Source organism: Melospiza melodia, chromosome 2, assembly GCF_035770615.1.
Source record: "Melospiza melodia melodia isolate bMelMel2 chromosome 2, bMelMel2.pri, whole genome shotgun sequence".
Classification (NCBI taxonomy): Eukaryota; Metazoa; Chordata; class Aves; order Passeriformes; family Passerellidae; genus Melospiza; species Melospiza melodia.
Genome location: NC_086195.1, coordinates 139085589 through 139107515, shown reverse-complemented (window position 1 = coordinate 139107515; position 21927 = coordinate 139085589). Strand labels below are relative to the sequence as shown.

Sequence of the window (21927 nt, the reverse complement as noted above, 5' to 3'; positions counted from 1 at the left end):
CTGTCTCTGTTCTTGGCTGCTTGAAGTAGAAAGAATGGCTTAAAAGGTGTCATGGGATGTTTTTTGGGGAGGAGATAGGCAGTGTTAGGGCTGAGGTCTTGTTTGCTGCTTTTTTTTTCTTATGCAGAAGAAAACGTGGCATGGAAGAGATTGTTACGGCCTGATTGATTTCACTCTTGGTGTTAGAAAAAGAAGAAAATTGATTTTTACTTTGAGCTCTGTGGTGTTACTTACCTGCACAAGCTCTCTTGCTTATCCTGGGAGAAGGAGAGCTCTCCTTGCAGCCCCGTTGGGCTGGTGGGGCACAGCCCGTGTGACTGTGCTGTGATTCATCCCAGCCATCCGTGTCACAGCAGCACAGTTAATCTCGGGGTCACTGGCACCTCAGGAGCTCTTACATCTAATCAGTCCCATGCCATGAGCTGGCTGGCAGTTACATCTAATCTAGAGTGTGGAGCTGCCAAATGCTTGAAGTTTGCCAAGCACTTACTCCTGTGTGCTGTGAATGAGTTGGACTTGGGCAGGATCAGCTTCCGGTGCCTTTCCTGTGACTGGGACTCAGAGTCCAGCCCCAGATACCTGTGCTGCAGAGGGGCAAAAGCTGTGCAGAGTCCAAAGGGCCACAAGGAGCGTGTAAATCTACCTGCTCATCTTCGTGTTTGTGTATCAAAACAAGCTTTTCTCATCTCACATTGCTTTTTATCCCACCTCTTCCCTGTGATTACATGTGATCTTTCAGATAATACCATCATCATTAGAGCATAGAGGGACCTCATCTTGCATCTTTTATATGTATAAGCCTTGCCTGAGAAGTCTAGTTTTTGTTTTTATTTCCTATTTTCTGCTGCTCTTACACCTCATCCACTCCTCTAGAATAGTCCAGTTGTGCCTGCAGGGTCCCTCTGCAGATGCTACCCTGTGGCTGCCAAATGAAAGGAAGGACAGCTCTTACTCAGTGGTTATTCTGATTTGTGCCTGGCTCTGGTGTTTGGGATCATTTTTTGTCTTTCAGTCTTTGCAGGGAAGAATGTGGCTGCAAATGTGTGGTGGGAAGGAGGTTTGTTTCCTCCTGGAGCAGTGGGGAGAGCTGTCTGAGACTGCCCTGAGCAGCATGGGGTAGTGCAGGGGAGGCAAGGGGCTGATCTCTAAGAGGTTTGTCACCTCTTCTCACCAGCCTGCCTCTGTTAAGCTATTGTCACCCTTCTCATCTGCATCCCCTTGTTTTTTGAGGCTGGCTTGTTTTGGGGGAGGGTGTAGGGAGGTGAATGTGAGGAAGGATTTTGCTGTGTGTCAAATGCCTAATAGCTGCTCTAGCAGATCCACTGGGATGCATTACTGAAAGCATCCTAATGATCTCAGTGTAATGGATTTGAGCCTTGGAAGGCCGCTTGCTGGGAAGGGGATCCCAGGGCTTTGTGCTTGGCTCCTGGAGGTTGAGGGCTGGGCTCCTGGCAGCAGGAGCTGCCTCAGAATCACAGAATCAATTAGGCTGGAAAAGCCCTCTGAGGTCCTGGGGCCCAGTCTGTGACTGAACACCACCATGGCACCGAGTGCTGTGTCCAGTGGCACTCAGACACCTTCAGGGCTGGTGACTCCATCAGCTCCCTGGGCAGCCCATTCCAGTGTTTGATCACCCTCTTCAGGGTACCCATCCCTTCCTGAGGAAGTGTCAGAGAGGAGTCATATGCAGGGCTTTGGTGTGGCACAAAAATGACTCAGTGGGAGGCTTGGCCAAGCACCAACTCCTGCTGTTACCTCAGAAATGCAGATTACCAGAGGCTGCAGTTGTGTGGGTGCCAACTAAGTCCCTGAAGAGATGTAATCTGAGGAAAGGGTAATTTTCCTTACAGAGATACCTGGGTGTTGGTGGAAGAGGGAGATGTGCAGAGGAGCATGACCATAGCTGACCACCAGCAGCCTCTAAAGCTGGCTGCTGGCAGCACATTTTGGAGAGATGTGCTGGGGAATGTGGCTCCCACCCCAGCTGCAGGAGCAGCCCTCAGATTCTGCTGCCCCCATTCCTCCAACCACTGCTGGGCCTGAGGTGGCATCGAGCAGCCCTCTCCTCCTGGTACTGGCCTGGGCAAGAGGGGGGCTGTTTCTTTCCTGCAAACATTACAGGATCAAGGGTGACATGAGAAAGGGAGCTTGATCAGTCCTGGAAGGTACCAGTGGAGCCAAGAAGACCCCTGCAGTATAGGTGGGGATGATGAAGAAGGGGTGGAAATGAGGGTGGGAGACAGCAGGAATAGAGTTTTCCAGTGGATGGACAGATGTAAAAGAAATGCATGTACGTGATCTTAGAAGTGCTGCAGTAGAGATTCTCCATAGTTACTGGGGTGATCAGCATCATTTTCTAAATCATCCTCCGTATGTGGATGCGAATCTTGAGTGTGGGTAGGGTGAAGTGAGGCTTCTGGGGAAGTGTGCTAGTGGGAGGCTAAAAATAAATTATCAAAAGAAAGAATTGAGAAATTAACCAAGCTAAACGGATGTATGCAGCTCTAAGAAAAGGGTGTCATATTTGAAAGCATATTTTTGAAAATCCATTTGCTTAGTCATCTTACAGATAACTTAGCTATTTTTGCCTTCTTTGCTCTGATGACACTTCACTGTCTATATAATAGGTTTAGCATCTGCATTCTTTTCTAGTGTAAAGGGAAAATATATCTGCTAATTTTGAGTTGGCTTTATAGAATTGCTTTACCTCTTGGCTGTGAAATAAATAAGATACTGGTCCTAAAACTATTTTAAAGAGAATAGTTGGCATTATTTTCCTTCTAACTCATCTTTTTAACCCATCTGCCATGTCTGCAATCGAATTTGAATAGAGAATATGTACCCTTGCTATTTCATGTGTAATAATAACTGTGCCCTCAACTGCTCCAGACATTAAAGTGATGATGTTTGGGTTCAGCACAGTAATCTACTGGGGAATGAATGCAAGATCAAGGGCATTTGCAGGTTTTTATTTCTTTGTGTGTGCAGGGGCTGTGGCACTGCTAGTGGGCTGCTCACAAATGGTGTGTTAGATTACCTCTTCTGCAGGCAGCAGGATTTGCATGTTGCCATTCCTGTTTGATCTGCAAGTGGTGATGAGAGCTGTATACTTGAATTCAGGTTTTTCTGAGTAGCAGTCTGCAGTCATTAGGGCAGCACTTAGACCCCAGAGGCTTTTTCCATGTTTTCATCCTGTTTCAGTAACCGTGTCTCTTGTTATCTTGTTCCTGAATATTTTCTCTAGTAAGAGGATGCTGTTTGTTGCAGCTGTTAAACCTCAAATGTCTTGAATCTCCCTTAGGGAAGAGAGGGGAGAGTTCCTGAGGTTTCTGTGTAAGCAGACTGTAGAAACACCTACATGTCTTTCCCAAATATACAGCCAGGAGGTATTATTGATGCTGTCCTAACCAGCTGATGGAATCTGGCTGCTTTGGATTGTGATTCCTCCCTCTTGCTGGCTTGCTGTGTTGAAGGGGTTTAGGAAGGAGACAGGGACAACAGGGATTCTTTGGGGTTTTTTTTTTTTGGTTTTTTTTTTTGGCATGCAGTGGTACTGGATGGCTCTGGTTGCTTTTGTCAGAGCAGTGTAGCTAGGAGGTGTCAAAGGAAATTATGGATGTTTGTTCGGTTTCCTGGCTGGATGTACCATGTGGGTTTTGGAGAAATGTGCATTGAATAAACATTGGGTAAATCTCCTAGGACTAGCACAGCCTGGGAGTGGTGTTGGGAGCTGTGCTTATCTTCGTGGCAGCATTTAAAAAGAAACGTTTGTGTGAGGAGGGTTTTGCACCCTGTGTTTGGTTCCCATCGCTTCAGTGATTTGTGATGTTGCTCCGTCTGTTCCCTTGAAAGCCAGCTGGCCAACCTTAGGAGAGGATTAGCTGAGTAAAATTCTCCAAAGCCTATATTGCTGTCAGAATTCTTTCTTTCCCCCTCTTTCACAGTGCCAGAGGCCAAGCCCAGCTCAAGTGTGACCACTGCCACGTTTAAAACCTCGGGGCCAACCCTTGGGATTGCTGGAGCCCCTTGGGAGACAGGCTGTGCCCCTTCCCTGGGTGGCTGTGGGTGAGAGGGAACCCGTGGGGATGGACACTGCCAGCATGGGTGGGAGCTCTGTCCCAGGTGGTGGAGCTTGGTGCCCAAGCCTTGCCTCAGGAGCTGGTGCAGGACATTTAATTTTGCCTGCACTGGTGACATTTCACAGCTGTGCTAGTGGGTGCGAGCCGTGCCAACCTCACCACCAGTCTGCTGTGCTGTGAGGGGAGGAGGGGGATGGCCTCAGCAGCTCCTTTGGGGTTGCAGGCCCAGCTTCCCTCCCTTCTCCCTGTCTTTTTTGTGGTCTCCTCCAGCTGTGTCAGTCCCTGACAGATCAGAAGTGTGTGTGGTGTTTCGGTGCAGCTGCTGGATCTGTTCAGCTTGCATCAATGGTCCCTGTTAAGGCTTATAATCAGAGTAAAAATCTCTGGGGTGCAGCTATTTGCAGGAAAAAAACAACCCACTGCACCCTTCCAGACTTGCATCAAACAAGAGTTTTATTCTCATTAATTGAATTCCTCTAGAGTCTGATAACTTGGGCATGTTGGAATCAGATAAATAAAACCCTCCCTCCCTGGTAGCTGTGTAAGCCTTTCCTTAACTCCCTGATCAGAGGGGACTAGGCTTTGCTAAGTAAGGAGCTGAAGATGAAAACTTCTGCATACGTCTGCTCATTGGGGAGTGCAGGCAGGAGGATGCTCAGAGTGGTGTACTTAGGAAAGGTCTACCTCATCCCCCACTCTTCCTTTTCTCAGTTCATTGGGAAAGGTTTTTTTGTTTAGTGACAAGTGCTGTTTAGTTAGTCACCCTCAAACACGCTGTCTGTGTCTAGAAGCTGGAACTCTGCTTTCTTTCAGGCCTTCAATAAACCTGCAGCCCTACTAAGAGGCAAGTCTGCTCTTGCTGCAGTCAGGGTGTATGGCCTTTGGAGCATCTCTGCGGCTGTGCTGCCCCATCCATCTCATGGGTGCTGAGATGAGTTGCTCTGGGGGGCAGAAGGGCGTTTGGACCGGTGCCCGAGGTGTGGTGTGGCCGAGTTGATTCTGTAATCCTGAAAAAATCCAACTTGCAGCTTTTCCCAGACTCCATACATCAAATGAGACTTGCATTAAGTTAAGGTCATGTCCCTTTCTGTGTTGCATCTCTCGTGTGTAGTTCTTGTCTGGGTGCTGGAGGCTGGGCCCTCCTGTTCAGCAGATGCTGTTGCTCAGTCCAGAGTCATTCCTCCCTGTGCCTGGCTCTCCCATGCCATAGGGAGGTACCTGCCTTGCCAGCCAGCATGTTGCATTTGATTTTCTGTCAGCACTGTTCCTCCCCTTCAGGGTCTTTCTGTTTTTCTCCTCCTCTTCCACTCCTGCTGCTGCTTTTTTGTGCACCCTGGATTTTGGATTTCTCCCATTCTATTTTATCAGTATTTCTGCCCCAAAGCTGTTTATACCACAATGCAGTGGCATCTCCCCTCATCCCCAGGATTGCCAGGACAATTTTTCTGCCCTCTCTCCCATCTCCAGCCCCACCATGGGCTGCTTCTGCTCCTGCTGTCATGCATGAGTCCTCTGACCATGCTGACCTCCCCATCTCAGAGCTTGCTCTCTTCCCTTTCTGCCTTGTCTCTCATAAACCCTTTTAATTTTTGCTTTACTGAATGCTGATGGTGGTATTGCCCCCCAAGCTTGGATAGGCCCTTTTCCACCTTCAGATTTGCTTCTCAAACTGTAGCAACTTTATGAAGAGATCTGGCATTCAAATGATGGCCTGTCTTCACCTGTTGGTTTTCTCTGTCCTGCTTTCCTTCTCCATGCTTTTCATAAAGGCAGAATTTCTAACCTTTCTGCCTGACTTAAGGGTCCCAACTAATTTTTCCTTGTCTCTGTCATTTGTTTTCCTGCTCACAGCCTCTCTCCTTCAATGCAAAGCTGCTTTATTCCCCCTCCTCCAGCAGCTGCTGTGTGCTCTGCAAGCCCCATGGGATGCTGTGTCTGGAGCTTTTGCCTCCCAGCTCTCTGCCAGTTTAGTCTGTCTCTGTGATTTACTTCGCAAGGGCTTTCTTAATAGCCCCCACTGCTCTCCATCTTGGTTGTGATCAAATGCTACCTTTCTTGACATTGTAATTGACCTTGCACTGACCAGTTTTGGTCTCTTCTTTGAGTGATTTCCTCTAAGTTCTGCTGTCTTTGTCTTTTCCTGCCTCTGACAGAGCTTTTCTTATGACCTCATGAGTTTACTCTGTACACCAGCTTCAGGGTTTGTTTTTGTGTGGCCACAAGGGGTCTGTTCTATGACCCCAGAGTCCCTGCCTCTTTGTAATTTTGTCCACTCCTAAAAACTGGAGTGGCCTCTCTCTGCTGGTGTTACAGGCTCGTATTTCTGTTCAGTTCAGAATTCTGACCTCTGTCTCTGGTGCTTACTTACATGCATGTGCACGCACCTGGCTCTTTCTGCTTGAGGAATGTAAGCTGCAGCATTTCCTAGCTGTTGAAATTTGTTCAGGTTGGGTTTTTTTTGTCTGCTGGTTCCCCTGAACTCTCAAATTAGTTCCTCCTCCTCCTCTGCTGTGCCAAATGCAAGATGCGTGTCTTCTCTTTTAAAGCCCTTCTACCTTTGCTTTCTGGTGCTCCTTCCCTCTGTGGTTTTTGATTCCCAGCCTCTGCCTCTCATTGTGTTTCCTCAGGCTGGCTTCTCAGAGAAAGAGGCCTTATCTGATCATGCTGCCTCTGCCACCCCTTTCCAGATAACCTGGAAGCCCTTTGGCCAATTTTACGCAAATTTGACAGGAGCAGAGAGCTCGGATATAAACAAGTTCCTGCAAGCCTTGTGAAGAGCAGGTGGCTGAGTCAGGGCAGGGGCAGGGCACTGGAGGAGACCCTTTTCTTCAGCAGTGCCTCCAAATGACGGTGCCAGCTGCAGGAGAAGCTCCAGCTGGAGCTTGCAGTCAAGTCATTAGTCTCAGAGACAGCCTCCCTCCTGAAGGCACGGGAAGCCAGGCTTCATTAAGTCTCCTGCTCTTAGGGTTGCTTGCTGAAAGTGGTGGCTTGGAACCCTTTTATTTTGCTGTGTGTGATGGGGAGTGACCTGCAGTGGGCAGTTCTTCACTTGCTGCCTTTGCATAAGGCATCCTGGAGAGCTGCCATCAGGGTCTCCCAGCAGAGACCTTGGCACTTGCTCCCACTCTGCCCTGCTCTCCTTCCCTGCCCTCTCTGCACCCATCTGCTGGCTGGTGCATTATCCCATTCTGTTAAAAGGGTTGTTTACCCCTGTCCCTCAAAGAAAAAGGTGTTCCTGCTCTCTTGGTGAAAACTTTCCTTGGGTAATTCTTTTTTCAGCTCATGTAGAGGTCAAGCATGGGGAGAGGAGTGTGTGTATTTTGCTAGGAATAAAGTGAGTGGGAAGGCAGGACTGCTTTTTTGCTGTGGCAGCTGGTACCTAGATCAGCTTAACTGCATTGTGAGGCCACATTTTAAACTGAATCTCCTGGGATGAGGGTGTTTTTACCACCTTTTCTCTGTAGCTGGTGCAGTGAGGTTGCTCTGTATAGGTGCTTGGTGCTGAGCTAAGGTAACTGAGTCTACAGCAGTGGTGAAAATGCAGTTTTGGAGAGTCCTTCACAGAAAAGTTGAGGTTGGAAGGGACCTTTGGAGATGATCTGGTCCGAGCCCCTTGCAGGTTGCCCAGGATCATGTCCAGATAACTTTGAATACCTCCAGAGTGGAGACTCCACAATCTCCTGGAGCAGCCTGTGCTAGTGTGCAGTTACCCCTCACTGTTGTGTGTTGGTTGTGTTTGTTTGTTTAGTATAAAAAGTGTTTTCCTGTGCTTTCCAGCTGGTCAGTTCCCCCTGGTGCATGGGTTTGTTCCTCCTCAGGGAGGAGAATCCCAGGATTGTCCTTCTTACTCACTGGTAGTAGTACTGTGCTTAGAAGGAATGACTGTACCTTTCTCCTTGGAAGAAATAGTAACATAAATGCTTCTGCATCCCTTTGTTTTGTTTTGTTCTGTTTTCCTTTCCAAATGCCAGAAAGCTCCTGCCCTCCCATTTGAAATGAGAGCCTTGGTAGTTTGGTGACAACGGCTGATAGTCTGCATAGCATGTCAAACTCATAAATTATAGTGTATGCAGACAAGGAGTTCTAACATCTTAATTAGCAATAAAAGAGAGCAGGTAGCTGAAGAATCTCCCTGGATCTTTGTCTGTCTTTCAGGGATGCTGTCTGACTGAATCACAGAAGTTTTGAGAGGCAGCATCTTGCTGCTGCTTAGTGAACAGAGAGGAATCCAGATGAATTTGTGGGGAGAAAATGGAAACTAACTGCTGCTATATGGCTGTACTTCATATTCCTGTGATCCTTTATGGTGGGGTGGGAAAACTGTCTTGGAGAATTGCATCCTTTTAGCTAGAACACTTAACTTGGGGGATAAGTCAGTTTGCTGTTTACCTGGAAGCTCTTTCTGCTGAAGGAGTACAAGATGGCAGCTTTACCTTGCAAATTGAATATTCTCTCCTGCTAATGGTCGTGGCTGAGGGGCACAAATGTTTCTTCAGCATGGTGGAAGGAAGAGGGAGAGATTGCCCTGGCTGCATTGTTTTCTGGATATTACATTTTAGAACTTTTTTAAAGTGGTATTTCTGCAGGGCTGTGTGCTCCCAAGGATGTGGGGAGCAGGTGCAGACCCATGTCTAAGGATGCAGCAGGAGTGCTGGAGGAATGGTGTGCCCTGGGAGGTGGGAAGGAATGTGCAGCAGGGCACTTTGTCATCAGCTCTTCCAGCCTGTCAATATTGACCAGATTGCTGTTAAGTTTCTCTCTCTAGAAGGTAATCAATTCAGGGTTAAGCAATTAATAAATGGCTGCCTGAGGTTTCCAGTTTAGAGGTTGAAAAGGAGATGCTCCAGCCCTGCCCAGAAGGACAAAGATGCCAGTAAAGGTTGTAGAGGAAAATAAGGGTGCTGAACTCCTAAGTGTCATCCTTAGCAAAGCAAGGGAAAATCTGGAGTCACTTGGAGAAAGGGGAAGGGCAGAAAACCAAATAAGCAACTTCAAGGAGTATGGAAAGATGGGCCAAAACATGGGTGTTTCTCTTTGGAGAGAGAGGGAGGCACTTGCATGTCTGTCCTTCCTCCCTGTGTTTTAATGAAAGAGAACAAGAAGCTTTGTTTTTCTTTAGGAAAAAAAAATTTGAGGGAAGGTAAGAAAGCAGGATCTCCATGCATCAGATGTATTTTAAGAGATCTCATGAAAGAGAGGGAATTCCTTTAATGAAAGCCTGGGTAATAAATGCTGTTTCCTTTTGGCAAGGATAATGTGAAGGTGAGATTTGGGACTCCACACTCTTTTCTCCTGGGAGAGTATTTAAGCATCTGGGATGTTATGAGGTGAATTACAGCAATAATGGGGACGTTCTGTTTTTTAATATTGGAAGGGATTGCAGAGCACGCAGGAAAACGAAAAAAGAAGTGGCATTAAAACATTATTGACTGTGAAACAAAATGAAGTTTCTTATTGTCTGAGAGTGAGTGATAGCACAGGGAATAATGTTTGACAATTCTTCAAGTGACCCTGGACATTGAACATGTAGGACTTGAAAACTAAAGAAGGATAATAAAAAGAAATACAGGGGCTGGAGGGCATAATGAACTATGTCAGAAATTTCCTGCTCAGCTTTGATGCTCAAAACAATTTCATTTCATCCCCTCCTCGTGATGGGCTGGGAGCACATAGCAGCCAAGAATTCAGCAGTCCAAAATGCTTCATAGTGTTGGTGCTTCATAGCTTTGGTACTAAAATGGCAGTGCTGAGTCTTTTAGAGGTCTGGGAGCAGTACTAGAGACACCAGGGTAAATGGTGTGTCCTTATATGTATTTTAAGAGCTAGCTACAAGAACAGAAGGAAAAGCACACACAGGAATCTTTGGAGGCTTCACTCTTTGTGCAGGTCTGCACTATATCTTACAGGGAGTACGTGTGGTGACAGATTCAGTACTCAGGCTGGGGGTGCCCTAATGAAGCCATCACTGCTTTTCATTGGAAAACATAAAAGTAGGCATTGCCTTGGGCATTCCAGCAGGCTGCTGTAAATGCTGCTTTGTATTGTAGTGCTTAACCAGAGCTGGAACCAGCAGCAGTGATACAAGTCACTAGGGCATGGATTCAGTGGGCTGTGAGGCAGGAGAAGCTCCTAAGGATAAGGCATGAGGAGCAGTGCAAGTCAGAAGAACTGCGTGGGCAATCCAACACTTGCTGCCTGCACTCTCCCAATATAAGCATAATCTGCCAGGGAGCTTCTGCTCTGTTCTTCCCATAGTGATAAGGGTAGCAGGGTGCTGGATGGGAGGAACATGCTGATCTGGGAGATGGGAAAGGGCTGCAAAGGTCGTGTGCTGACCTTGGAGGAAGAGAAACAGTTGATTAGATGTTTCACAGGACAGCCTCTACCTTAGGTACAGAACAGAGCCAGCATTCTGTGGGATTGGTCAAAACTTCTGTGAATACAGGGATTGCAGGTTATAAGGAATTCTTTTTTCTCAACATCTCTGCAGGAGATTAATACAACTGCAGTAAGCAGTAGGTGTGTTGCACCAAGATATTTGGGTCCCCAGCAGTCATGTACCATTATGCCTCTGAAGCAGCAGGGCAGCAGCTCGGTCTGTCCCTCGTGCACAAGCATGTGTTGTTAGCTTTTACATCCAGGTACATCCTGTGCCACCACGTGCTTCAAAGCCCGTGTGAAGTAAGGGGGCTGAGCACCACGAGCTGCAGAGCTCAGGGGTGTGTGTGCAGAAGGACTGCCCAGCCATTCCCCTTCCTTTGGTTGTGATGGTATTGCTCTTTTTTCTGACCACAGGCGTGTCTGGCTGGCTTCTGGATGCTCAGTACTTTGACTTTTCAAAGTAAAGCTGTACTAGATTAAAGAGTAGTTTCAGGCTTCTGTGCAGCAAAGTAACTTTAAATATACTTTCTGGTGGGATGATTGAGAATGATAGAACTGTAAGAGCAGGGAGATCTTGTGTCATGCATCCCCTGGGGCAGCTTCATCTCTGCCTTATGGTATCCATGAAGAAAGTAAGTGTCTATTAGAGGAAGCTGGTGTGTAAGATGCCTCAGTCTCTCACAGAGCAGTCTCTGTGGTGCCTCACTTTCCTAGCTTCTGGGAAATGGAGCATTTAGCTAGCTCCCGTGACCAGTCTGAAGTCCAAGCCTATTGTTTCTTGTCTTCACAGTGCCCAACGTAGATAATGAGTTATTATTTCATCCTTTCAGCATTTTTAGAAGTTTAAAGGTTGTAGTAATACAGCAACTTTGATGTGTGGCTCAAGAACATGCTGTTCTAAGGTGGTGTTAAAACTAGCATATTTTAATATGCCTAATTGTAGAACAGGGAAGGAACAGTTAGAGCAATGTGACATCCATATAGGATGTAGTTTGCTTAAAAAAGAGGGGGAGAAGAAATCACAAGGGCAGATCACATTGCACACTGTGCATCTGCAGAATACCAATGCCATACTGGGGAAAATAAGGAAGTCTTCTGTCAATGTAAGGGCCAGATCTGAGAAGAACCAAAGGATGTAAAATGGCTCTGATCTTGGCGAGGGGGTCGGATGTCTGACTGGATGCATATTTATTGCAGAGGTACAAGACCTCTTTTACAGTCAGAACTTGGGAAGCTAGGCACAGGCCACAGCAATCTATGGTGATTAAAAGAAATGCCATCTCTTTCATATTTATTGAAAACATTTTTCTTAAAAGACAGTAAACATCTGCTGTGGAAGTGAGCGGCTGTGAGACGGAGCGGAGACGGGGGAAGGCAGTGGTGTTGGAAGAACAAAGAGCTTCACTGGCAGCTCCTGTCTACTTTGCCCATGCTTTGATATTTCCCCACTGATTCTGATATTTCCATACCAATTATTGTATAAATTGCTCCTGGCTGACCTCGCCACTTAGCCGTCCTTAGCTGGCTCAGCAGTGGGAAGAATTCAAATGAGGAGTGAAGATGAGTTGGTTTAGGAAAGATGGTCCATGTGCTGGGATGGTGGGATGGTGGCAGGAATGGAGGAAGGGGAGGATAAGGGATCCTTTTGGTTGCACCATATAAACATTAAAGCAAAAGGGTGGAGAATAGGGAGTTGTTCTGCAGGTGGCTCCAGCCAGCCTTTCAGTACACTGAGCTCTCTTGGCATGAGGAAAAATACCCCAAGAAAGCACTATTTTCCCAGAATGAGGCTTTACCGTACTGGGGGAATGGTGGGGGCTTACCACATGTTTTCTTCTGATAGCATTGTTTTTATCCATCTGGCAGCAGGTTGCAGTGTATGGAGATTGTTCCTGCTGTGACTCATTTATGCAAAAATTAAGCTCAAACCTAATTTTTGGTTGTGTGCCTTAACAGGAGACATCACAGAATAGCAGGTGTGTGTTGCTAAAAGGTTTTCTCTGCTTTGGTGTTGCCTGGTGGGGCAGAGTGTCTCCCTCAGAGATTTTATTAGTCTTCAGCCCATGGCAAAAAAAATGATGGCTGCTTGGGGAAGTGGCTGGACAATGGTGAGTTTGGAAGAGCCTTCTTGAAATGAATTAGTGTTTTGTGAGTGTCAACCCTGCTGTGGAGTCCAGAGAAAAAGCAGGGACCAAGTGATGGGCTGGGTTTGGCAAGTGGTGTCTACAAGCTCTGTGGGTGACAGAAGGGAGAGAGGAGGGGCCATCCCCTGGGAAGCCTTGTGCATAAGTGAGACTGAAAAATGAGTCTGATTGAAGAGGGAATATGAGCTTGGAGGATGCCAACTGTCCCTGAGTGATTCACTGGCAGCAGAGGCCTGTGCAGGGCTCAGTGCTGCTGCTTTGGGGAGTCTGAGCACTGAGAAGGGGTGATGCCACAGCCTGCAGGACACGGGGAGCAGCAGGAGGAACTCTGCTGGCACTTGCCTCACCTTAGATGGCACCATGCCATGCACTGGAGTGCTGTGGCCAGCTGGGTGGTCAGCCTGGGCTCCTGCAGGTCCCCTCAGATGTGCAGGAGGGCAGCAGTGGCCACAGCCTGTGGTGCACTTGCACCTGCTCTTGGGCTGAGCTTGCCTCTCTCTGCAGCTCAGACTCTTTAGCATTTATGTCTGAATTGTCTTCATTACTGGGGACTTTCTGCCAGGTCCTGTGGTCTGCTGCAGATGCTAATTTGTCATAGCCAAGTAGGATTTATGAATTGGTTCCTCCTCTTCCCTCTCCTTCCCTGCATGGGGCACAAGCTCCCATGTCAGTTCTAAGGATGTTTTGAGGGAACCAGTTCAGGTGCTGAGAGCAGAAATAGTCATGCTCTTGGAGAAGAAGCCAAAATGGTACCTTTTTTAGCTTCTGTTATAGTATAACCAAGGCACAGTCTGCAGACCCATGTTGTTGAAGAGTACAGTCTGCAATGACATGGGTTGTGAAGGGGAGCAAGGACAGCTGTACCAGTTCAGAGTGAATCCTGCACCTTGCTCAGCATCGTGCCCCAGAAAGCTCTAGGCAGGCAGCTGTGCAATTGTAGCTTGTTTTGGGAGCCTTAGGAACCTGATGTGGTTTACCTGTTTGGTAGCCCTCTTTCATGGGCTTGTCCCACTCATATTTTGACCCCTGTAAATTTTTCCATACCCACAGTATCCTTTGTCAAGGGCATCCACAGGTCTGCTGTGTTCAGCTGCATGATCTGCCTCCCTTGTTATAAATCTGGATCTGACCAGTTTCAGTTGATGGCCCTTGGTATTTAAACTAGAGGAGATGGTCAAGGGTCAAATTCTTGACCATCTTTGCCATGGCATATATATTTGTGAAAAAACCTTTACCAGTTCCCCTTCAAGTCACCTTTGTTTCCCTCCAGACTCCATTATTTCTGACAGAGAAGCCATTCCCTAGTGTTTATCATCATTGTTGTTCCTCTCTTGACACTTTTTCAGGAGTGCCTGTAAGTTGAACAAACAATAGCAGCAACAACAAAGCCCAGATGTGTGCTGTGTATCTGTGAAAGGGAGAGGGATCTCCTTGGAAATGTTCTCTGCCTAATAACTGTAGTCAAAGGCACAAAGTAATTTTTAAAGGAAATTTAGGATTAATATTGTCAGTTATTGGCAAATAGTGCTTTAGAGATTGTCAGTGAATGAAAACTTCTGTAAAGCTGCAGGGGTGGAAATATCCCCTCAAACCATGTAATCCTTTTGGTGTTCATCACTGTTAGCCCTGGTACTTATAGAAGATATCTATACCAAGAAGATATGTATACCATGACTTTTTTAGTCACTGCCTAGTGATTAGAGACCCAGGATAATACTCACAACAACTCAAGTTTCTCCTTCACATTAAATGACTAGTGGCAGTGATTATCGATAGCGAAGATAACTTGGTGCAACTGCTGCAGTGCTTTTGGATGTGGTGCAGACATAACCCATATGGTCTGAGATGGAGAGAATATTTGTGCAAGAGGCTCTTCATCATTCTGTCATGAGTTTTTATTTATTGAGCTGTCAATGCTGTGGCAGAGTTTTTGTGTGCTCAGGCATCCTTTTATTACACTCACCTGTCCCTTGCAATAAGCCTTGAGTCAATGTTCTCACCTAAAATTTTGCACACATGTTCTTGTGAAAGGGACCTGTAGGTCCACCTCCTTCCCAGAAGGTAAATGTTTGGCCTTTTCTGAAATGGGGCCTCTTCAAAGTGCTTAAATCAGGCACCTGAAATGACCAGTTGTGTGTGGAAAGCCTGAGCTTCGAGCTCTGTGTGGGTCTCCTTGGAAAGGTCAGATCTTGCCAAAATCATGAGATTGCTGTGAGGGTACAGATTTTGCAAACACACCATGTACTCAGAAGCACTGCTGGGGGAGATGCCTGGCTGGCAGGGATGCTTGATGCTCCTTTTTTGCTCCTTTCTTTCTTGCAGGGGCATTGAAATCCTGGCTATGATATGACAAGGGGGACTTGAGTGGCTGTGTGACTCTGACATAGCACTTTTCTCTTGCCTTTCCTGTGCTTTTCAGAGCTGTTTCCCACGACATTTGCAGCGGCCCTGCTGGGAGAGCTGGCATAGGGCAGGTGCAGGGCCTGGGCATCTGAGGTCCTGCACGGTCCCTTGCTGCTTCAGTCTCATCACCTGGCTGCACTGGCCCCTCCTGCCCCTGCTCTTATTCCCCGTGCACCTCCAGGGCTTGGGAGATGGCTAAGCTGAGAGCTGCCTGGCTGTTGTTTGGCTTGCCCTTGGCTCAAAAGGCTGGCAACAATAACCCTGATGCAAAGGGGATAAGGATCAGGGGATGGCTTCCTCCTTATTGCATGGGATTTGCTGTCTTATGGAAAAAACCAGATGCACAAACCTGCAATTTCTTATTAATTTTAAAGTAGCACTTGGCTCACTACCTCCTCCCTATCAGCCCTTGTGTTGTCACTAAATTATATTGGATTTGCAATTAAAAGCCAGCTGTGCCAGTGCAGTACCAGCCAAATGCCACCATCGCTGTCTCCTGGGTGTCCTAGGGAAGGTGTGGAGCACACAGCTCCTCCTGTAGTGAGCTCTTCTCTCACTTCAAGAGGGCATGATAAGAGTTTAAATGGGATCTCAGACACGTTATTTTTGTTAATCAGAGCACTTGCTCACTAAGAAATGAAGTTCTCTTCTTAATACTCTGTATCGTGGATATAGCAATTCCCAGAGCTTGCAAAATGCCAAACATCATGCAAAAGGTTTGAGCACAGCATGTACTGCTGGATGTCTCCCTCAGGCTGATTGTTTTTCTTCTTTCCTTTCTTGATTAAAATAGTTTTGGAGAAGTACTTCTGCTTCTGGTGTTTGGGATTTTTTTAAAAGTGTTGAAAAGCATTTGTGCCCACCTTTGTTGGAGCAGGAGTTTGCAGCTAGGCACAGGGAACAGCAGTGAGGATGTGCTGCTCCTCTGGAGATCCAGCCTGTTCCTGAGTTCCATCCAACTTCTGAGCCTTTGTGTCTCACCTATGGGACAGCAACCTGCTGCAGGCTGTAGCAAAAGCCTGACTGGTTTGTGTTCTATCCATGCTGGAGCTGGGCAGGACTTTTTCTGCCCTGTCTCCTTCTGTCCCTCGGCTTCTTAGGCTCCTGAAACCTGAATGGGAAGCAAGGAGCTCTTTGGCTTTTAACTCTCTCACTTTTGGCTGCTGTAGGAAGGTGCAGCGATTCAGTGCAAGGAAAAATAGAGGAGGAGGAATGTAGAAAGCGGGTCTCTTCAGAACCTGGAGCAGGACTCCAGGTTAGAGTTACAGTGAAGGTCCTGAAAACTGCTGGGAAGGGAAGAAGGAAGCCCATGTCTGTGCTGGCTGTGAGGATGGTGAGATTTGACATCTTCCAAAAATCTGTGCTGTGGGTCCCCAGGGTTGTGGTCTTCCAGTGAGCTTTGGAAAGTCAGATACCCATCTCTGATAAAATATTATTTTTTAACTAGATAGCTGGAAAACTCTTATGTAAAAAATCCAGCACTGTGTTAAAAGCCTGATAAAAAAAGTTGTGCACTTAGCTGAGAAATACCTGATGGAGTGTTGTGTGTAGAAATTTTAATTCCTACCACTGCATATTTGCCTTGTGGTGCAATTTTAATTGTCATTGCAGGTGGGATATGTGTGTGCTGTAGCAAGGCTATATGTGCATACAGAAATTGGATTATGAGCTGTCTTTAGGTGTGTAATAAAGATCTTGTCCTTCCTGCTGCTCTGAAAACAGTTCACTTCAAAGGCTGTAATATTTGCTTTGTCCTTTGGCCTTTGTGGGGTGAGAGAAGAGGCTGCCTGCACCATAGGTGTGTTAGTTGTCTCTAGCTGTATCTGTCCCCAGGATGAAGAGATTGGTACAGCAAACAATGGGGGAGTGCTCACCTCAGTTGTTCCTCTCCCTGTTTGTTTCAAACGTGCTAGCTTTCCCCGTCCTCCCCTTAAATCACATTATTTCATAAAGAGTAAAAAGAAACATAATTTGGAGCAGCAGCAAGCTGAGCCCAAGTTAATAGTTTGAATTGCACTCCATCTGTTCAGCTGCATGCCCTGATGGATGTGCTGAACCCATTTTTCACAATTTGTTTTAAGCTGCTAAGAACCATCTCTCCTGGCTCCAATCCAGGCTGGCTGTGGTGAAAAACTTCATTTCTGGACATTGATGTTCAGAGGGCAGGATTGAATCAATAAACCCCAGATTCAAGGGCTACCTCTTCACCTGCAGGATGCCGCTTTTTGAAAGCTTAAATTCTTTTCCCGGACTTGAGCGTTGTTATTGAAAATTAGAGAAAGGGGGGGAACCCCAACACACAGACGCTCAGAGAGGATGAAATTTGCAAACGTGATTATGCAGGACCTGCTTTAAATCGGCTTATTGCTGTTTTATGATGGCAAGCAAGCAGTCACAGAAGCCAGGGTGATTGGCCTTGCCATGTGTGCATGCTGCTGGTAACTCAATAACCGATGAACACCCACCGTGGTCTCCAGACCTCGAGCCTTTGATGTAGCAACAAACAAGATAGATTGCTGTAATTTATCTGGCCCCTGGAGGGCTGTGCTGGTAATGTGCCATGAGCCCAAGGGCCAGCCATCCATAATCTGTGTAAAAATCCGACGGATCGTGGTCGCCGTGCTGCAGGGCCGGCTTTGTTTGGTGCCTTTGCGTGTGCAGGGCGCAGGGCACTGGGCCCTGACTCCAGAGCCAGGGGCACTGAGCTTTACTGGAAAGTGCCCCCTCCTTCCATTAACTTTAATTGGGTTTGTTATGTGCTAAATGCACACCTTTCAAATTGGCTTGAGAAGGCAGTGCCAGAAACCTGATATTTCTCTGTGGGTCTTTACAAGTGTAAGAGAGAATGGATAAGGTATGCTGGGTTTGGTGAAAGAGAAGGGGGTTTTGTAGCAGCTGAAGCCTCTGGCAGGTTTGCTGATGGAGGATGAGTGCCTGGGGAAAAGAAGAAGGGGGTTTTGTAGCAGCTGAAGCCTCTGGCAGGTTTGCTGATGGAGGATGAGTGCCTGGGGCATTGGAGTTGGGTGGCCCAGCAGCCAGAGGAGAGGGAGTGTAGCCCCCTGGCCTCTCTCCATGGGGTGATTTGGAAAGTAAAAGTACTGAAAACAAAGACCTGTCACCTTGAGTTTCTGATTTGTTACTGCGTGGTGCATTGCCCTTTCACACCTGGGTTCTCACCACTTCCAAACAAGGGGCTTGTGTTACCTCAAAGCTCCTTCTTTTGTGGGGTGTTTTTAAAAACACTTCCATTGAGTCAGCAAGAGTTCTGCAGTGTGACTCAGGGGGTGCTGTGCCCAGAGCCTGACGTGCCGGATGTAAACCGGGGTGTGAGGGCTTGCTTTGTCCAGCATGACCGCAGAAGGAAGGGCAGGGATATATCTGGGTGTAGGTGTGGGGATTGCCTGCTGGTCAGTAACGCTGGGCTGCTCTCCTCCCACAGGCATGGCACTGGCCCAGCGGCTGGTGACAGTCCAGGAGGGCCCTCTCTACCGCACGGAGGGCTCCCACATCACGCTGTGGTGCAAGGTGAGCGGCTACCAGGGCCCGGCGGAGCAGAACTTCCAGTGGTCCATCTACCTGCCCTCGGCCCCCGAGCGAGAGGTGCAGATCGTCAGCACCGTGGACCCCTCGTTCCCCTACGCCATCTACACGCAGCGCGTGCGCGGCCGCGGCATCTTCGTGGAGCGGCTGCAGGGGGACGCCGTGCTGCTGCACATCACCGAGCTGCAGGAGCGCGACGCCGGCCAGTACGAGTGCCACACGCCCAACACCGATGAGAGGTACTTCGGCAGCTACAGCGCCAAGATGAACCTCGTGGGTAAGCTGTGCTGCTCGCGGCCTGGCTGGGCCTGTGGGGTGGTGCAGTTCCTTTGAGGGGCCCCCTAAGCTGTAGGTTTGCTGGTAGCAGCAGGCAGGCAAGGAGACTCCACACGGCTTCTGAGGGTGCTAATGAGATGAGGGTTTATTGGGGGTCCCACCCTCGGGAGCAGCATGGTTTCTGAGGGGAAGCCTAGGGAGCAAAGGGCCTAGAGAACATGGTCTCCCTCATGCAGCTTAATAGGGAGATTCAAAGTGAGCGCGGAATAAGACTTGGGCAGACAGGCAAGGAGACTCCACACAGCTTCTGAGGGGGCTAATGAGATGAGGATTTATTGGGGGTCCCACCCCCGGGAGCAGCATGGTTTCTGAGGGAGAGAGGGAGAGCCTAGGGAGCAAAGGGCCTAGAGAACATGGTCTTCCTCACAGCTTAACAGGGAGATTCAAAGGGGACATGGAATAAGACTAGGGCAGGCTGGCAAGGAGACTCCACACAGCTTCTGAGGGTGCTAATTAGATGAGGGTTTATTGGGGGTCCCACCTCTGAGAGCAGCAGGGTTTCTGAGGGAGAAGGGGGGAAGGAGGGGAAGAGAGGGAGAGTCTAGGGAGAAAAGGGCCGAGAAGAGTCTGGTCTACCTCACAACTTAACAAGGAGATTCAAAGTGGTTACAGAGTAAGGTTTGGCCCATTGGGATTATATATACATGATACTTTCTGAGGGAGAAGTGGAAGGGAGGGGAAGAGAGGGAGAGCCTAGGGAGAAAAGAGCCAAGAAGAACCTGGCCCAAGCTGGTCTCCCTCACAGTTTCACAAGGAGATTCAAAGTGGGCGCAGAACAAGACTTGGGCAGGCAGGCAAGGAGTCTCCACACGGCTTCTGAGGGTGCTAATTAGTTGAGGGTTTATTATGGGTCCTACCCCTGAGAGCAGCAGGGTTTCTGAGGAAGAAGGGGAAGAGAGGGAGAGCCTAGGGGGAAAGGACCAAAAAGAATCTGGTCTCCCTCACACAGCTTAACAGGGAGATTCAAAGTGGGCATGGAATAAGATTTGGCCTGTTGGGATTACAGATACATGATACTTTCTGAGGGAGAAGGGTGGAAGAGGAAGGGAGGGAAAGAGAGGGAGAGCCTAGGGAGAAAAGGGCCAAGAAGAATCTGGTCTCCCTCACGCAGTTTAACAGGGAGATTCAAAGTGGGTGCAGAATAAGACTTGGCCCAGTGGGATTACACATCCATGATACTTCAGGGGAGGATCACAGGTTTGGAATAAACTGTACATTTTTCAAGGGGTGAGACAGAGCATACCATCAAACTAAAATGTAACTCCACAATGGGGTGTGAGACCCTTCCACCCAATATATGCAGTGTGGTCTGCATAAGCTGTCAGATAAAAATCCTGGGAGGGAGAACAGGAGTGGAGAGCAGGTGGCACAGTGGTGGGAATTGCAGGAAATCACAGTGTAGAGGCACAGGAAATAGTGAGCTTTCTTCACTAATAAGGCCTTTATAAAAATGAGACTCCAGGCAGCACGGCTGGGCAGAGGAGCATTTGAAGCCATGGCTGAAAGCAAAACTGGGGCTGATTTACAGAGAGGGAAAGGACCAGGGAGTCTGTGTCAGATGGCACAAGTCACAGACCAGAGAGCTGCCTGCCAAAGGTGGTGAAATAACTGAGCAGGGAAAAGAGCAGTAGTAATGAGCAGCACATAAAAGGAGAACAGGAGAGATGGTCATCTTCAGGCTCTTACAGCAGTGCTGAGTACATCCTGAAACCACTGAGCAGATTGAGCTGTCTGTAGATGAGTGTGCAGAAGCTGGTTTGGGATTTTTTTTCTTTTTTTTTTTTTTGGTTTGCTTTAGAAAAATCAAAACCAGGTACTTTTAAAATCTGGAGTATTTCCATGGCACCTCTTTGACTAGATGATTTGACCTTTTCAAGCTTCAGCTTGCTTTCTGTATCTCAAAGCTCAAAGCAGTATTTGAAGTGTCTAACTCAGCTAACAGCAGTCAAATTTAGCTTCCATCCAACTCTTTGGCTGAAAGACCTCTAAAAAAGCTCCTGTACAACACAGACACCCCTCTAGCAAATTCAAGCCCACAGACAGCAAGCAGGCTTGCTTTCCTTTGGGGGGTGTCTGTGAGGCTGCAGCTTGGAAACCACTTTGACATTATCCAGCCCAGGGTGGTGCTGCTGGTTCAGGCTGTGTTGACACAAGAAATCCAGGGTGAAAGGAGCCAGGATATGATTTCAATCACAATAGCCTTTCTCTGGGTTGAGCTTCTTGCATTGACTTTTTTCCTTCAGAGGTGCCAGCCCAGCCACTGTCCCAGGTGAATCTCCACAGCACAGGTGTAGGTGCTTATTTAGGTGCCTTTTTTTGCCATCTGATGTCCATGAGTGGTTGGGGGGGGGTAGATGCCTGAGTATTCTATTTTTCATTTGTGGGTCTGTAATTTGCTTTAGGTCTCCAGATTTGCAGTTCCCACTGCAGTTTAAACAAGACTGAGTCAGCGCTGCTTTTGTTAAGTCACCTTGGGGAGTGAAACCCATTGAAACCAACACCCACTGAAAAAACGTGCCCGGGGGCAGGGTGGGGTTGGATGGATTCTGGTGGCTCTGCCAAAGAGCTGGAATTGAGCACAGTCAGCATATCCAGTGGCTGGGCAGTGGGAAGCTCCTCCTCTGCTCTCCCAAGAGTCTGGGGAGCCAATGCTGGGTTGATCTGGTTTTGCTCTGTCCTTCCCTTTCCTCAGCTACAAACCAGGAAGATCTGGGAGTCTGCAGACACCCATGAGCTGTGCTTGGAGGACATTGGCTTTGGGGCTTACATGTGTCAGAGATACTCAAGAAAATTGATCTAAAGTAACTTCTAGTGGATTAGTTAAATCACATTATGCCCCTCCATGGATGCTTTTGCTCAGGATTTTGGGCCCTAATTTGGTTTAGCTTAATTCACTTCTGAAAATTCACTTTGGAAATGGCTTAGGGTCACTTGCACTTTGAACATGAGCATCTGTGTACGTTCCCTTCTGTGGGTTAGCCAAACTCTTGACAGAAACTGAATTTTTCAGAGTGCTCTCAGCAATGACCTGTAGACAGAATGCC

General features: G+C 47.8%; 1 protein-coding gene across 1 annotated transcript in view; it reads left to right on the top strand.

Moving 5' to 3' along the window:
- IGSF3 (immunoglobulin superfamily member 3) overlaps positions 1-21927 on the top strand; it is a 92731-nt gene that overhangs the window by 8068 nt on the left and 62736 nt on the right. The window contains exon 2 of the mRNA XM_063150150.1: positions 18447-18824. Within this exon, the coding sequence (XP_063006220.1) occupies positions 18447-18824 (378 nt within the window). The remainder of the gene's footprint in view (positions 1-18446; positions 18825-21927) is intronic.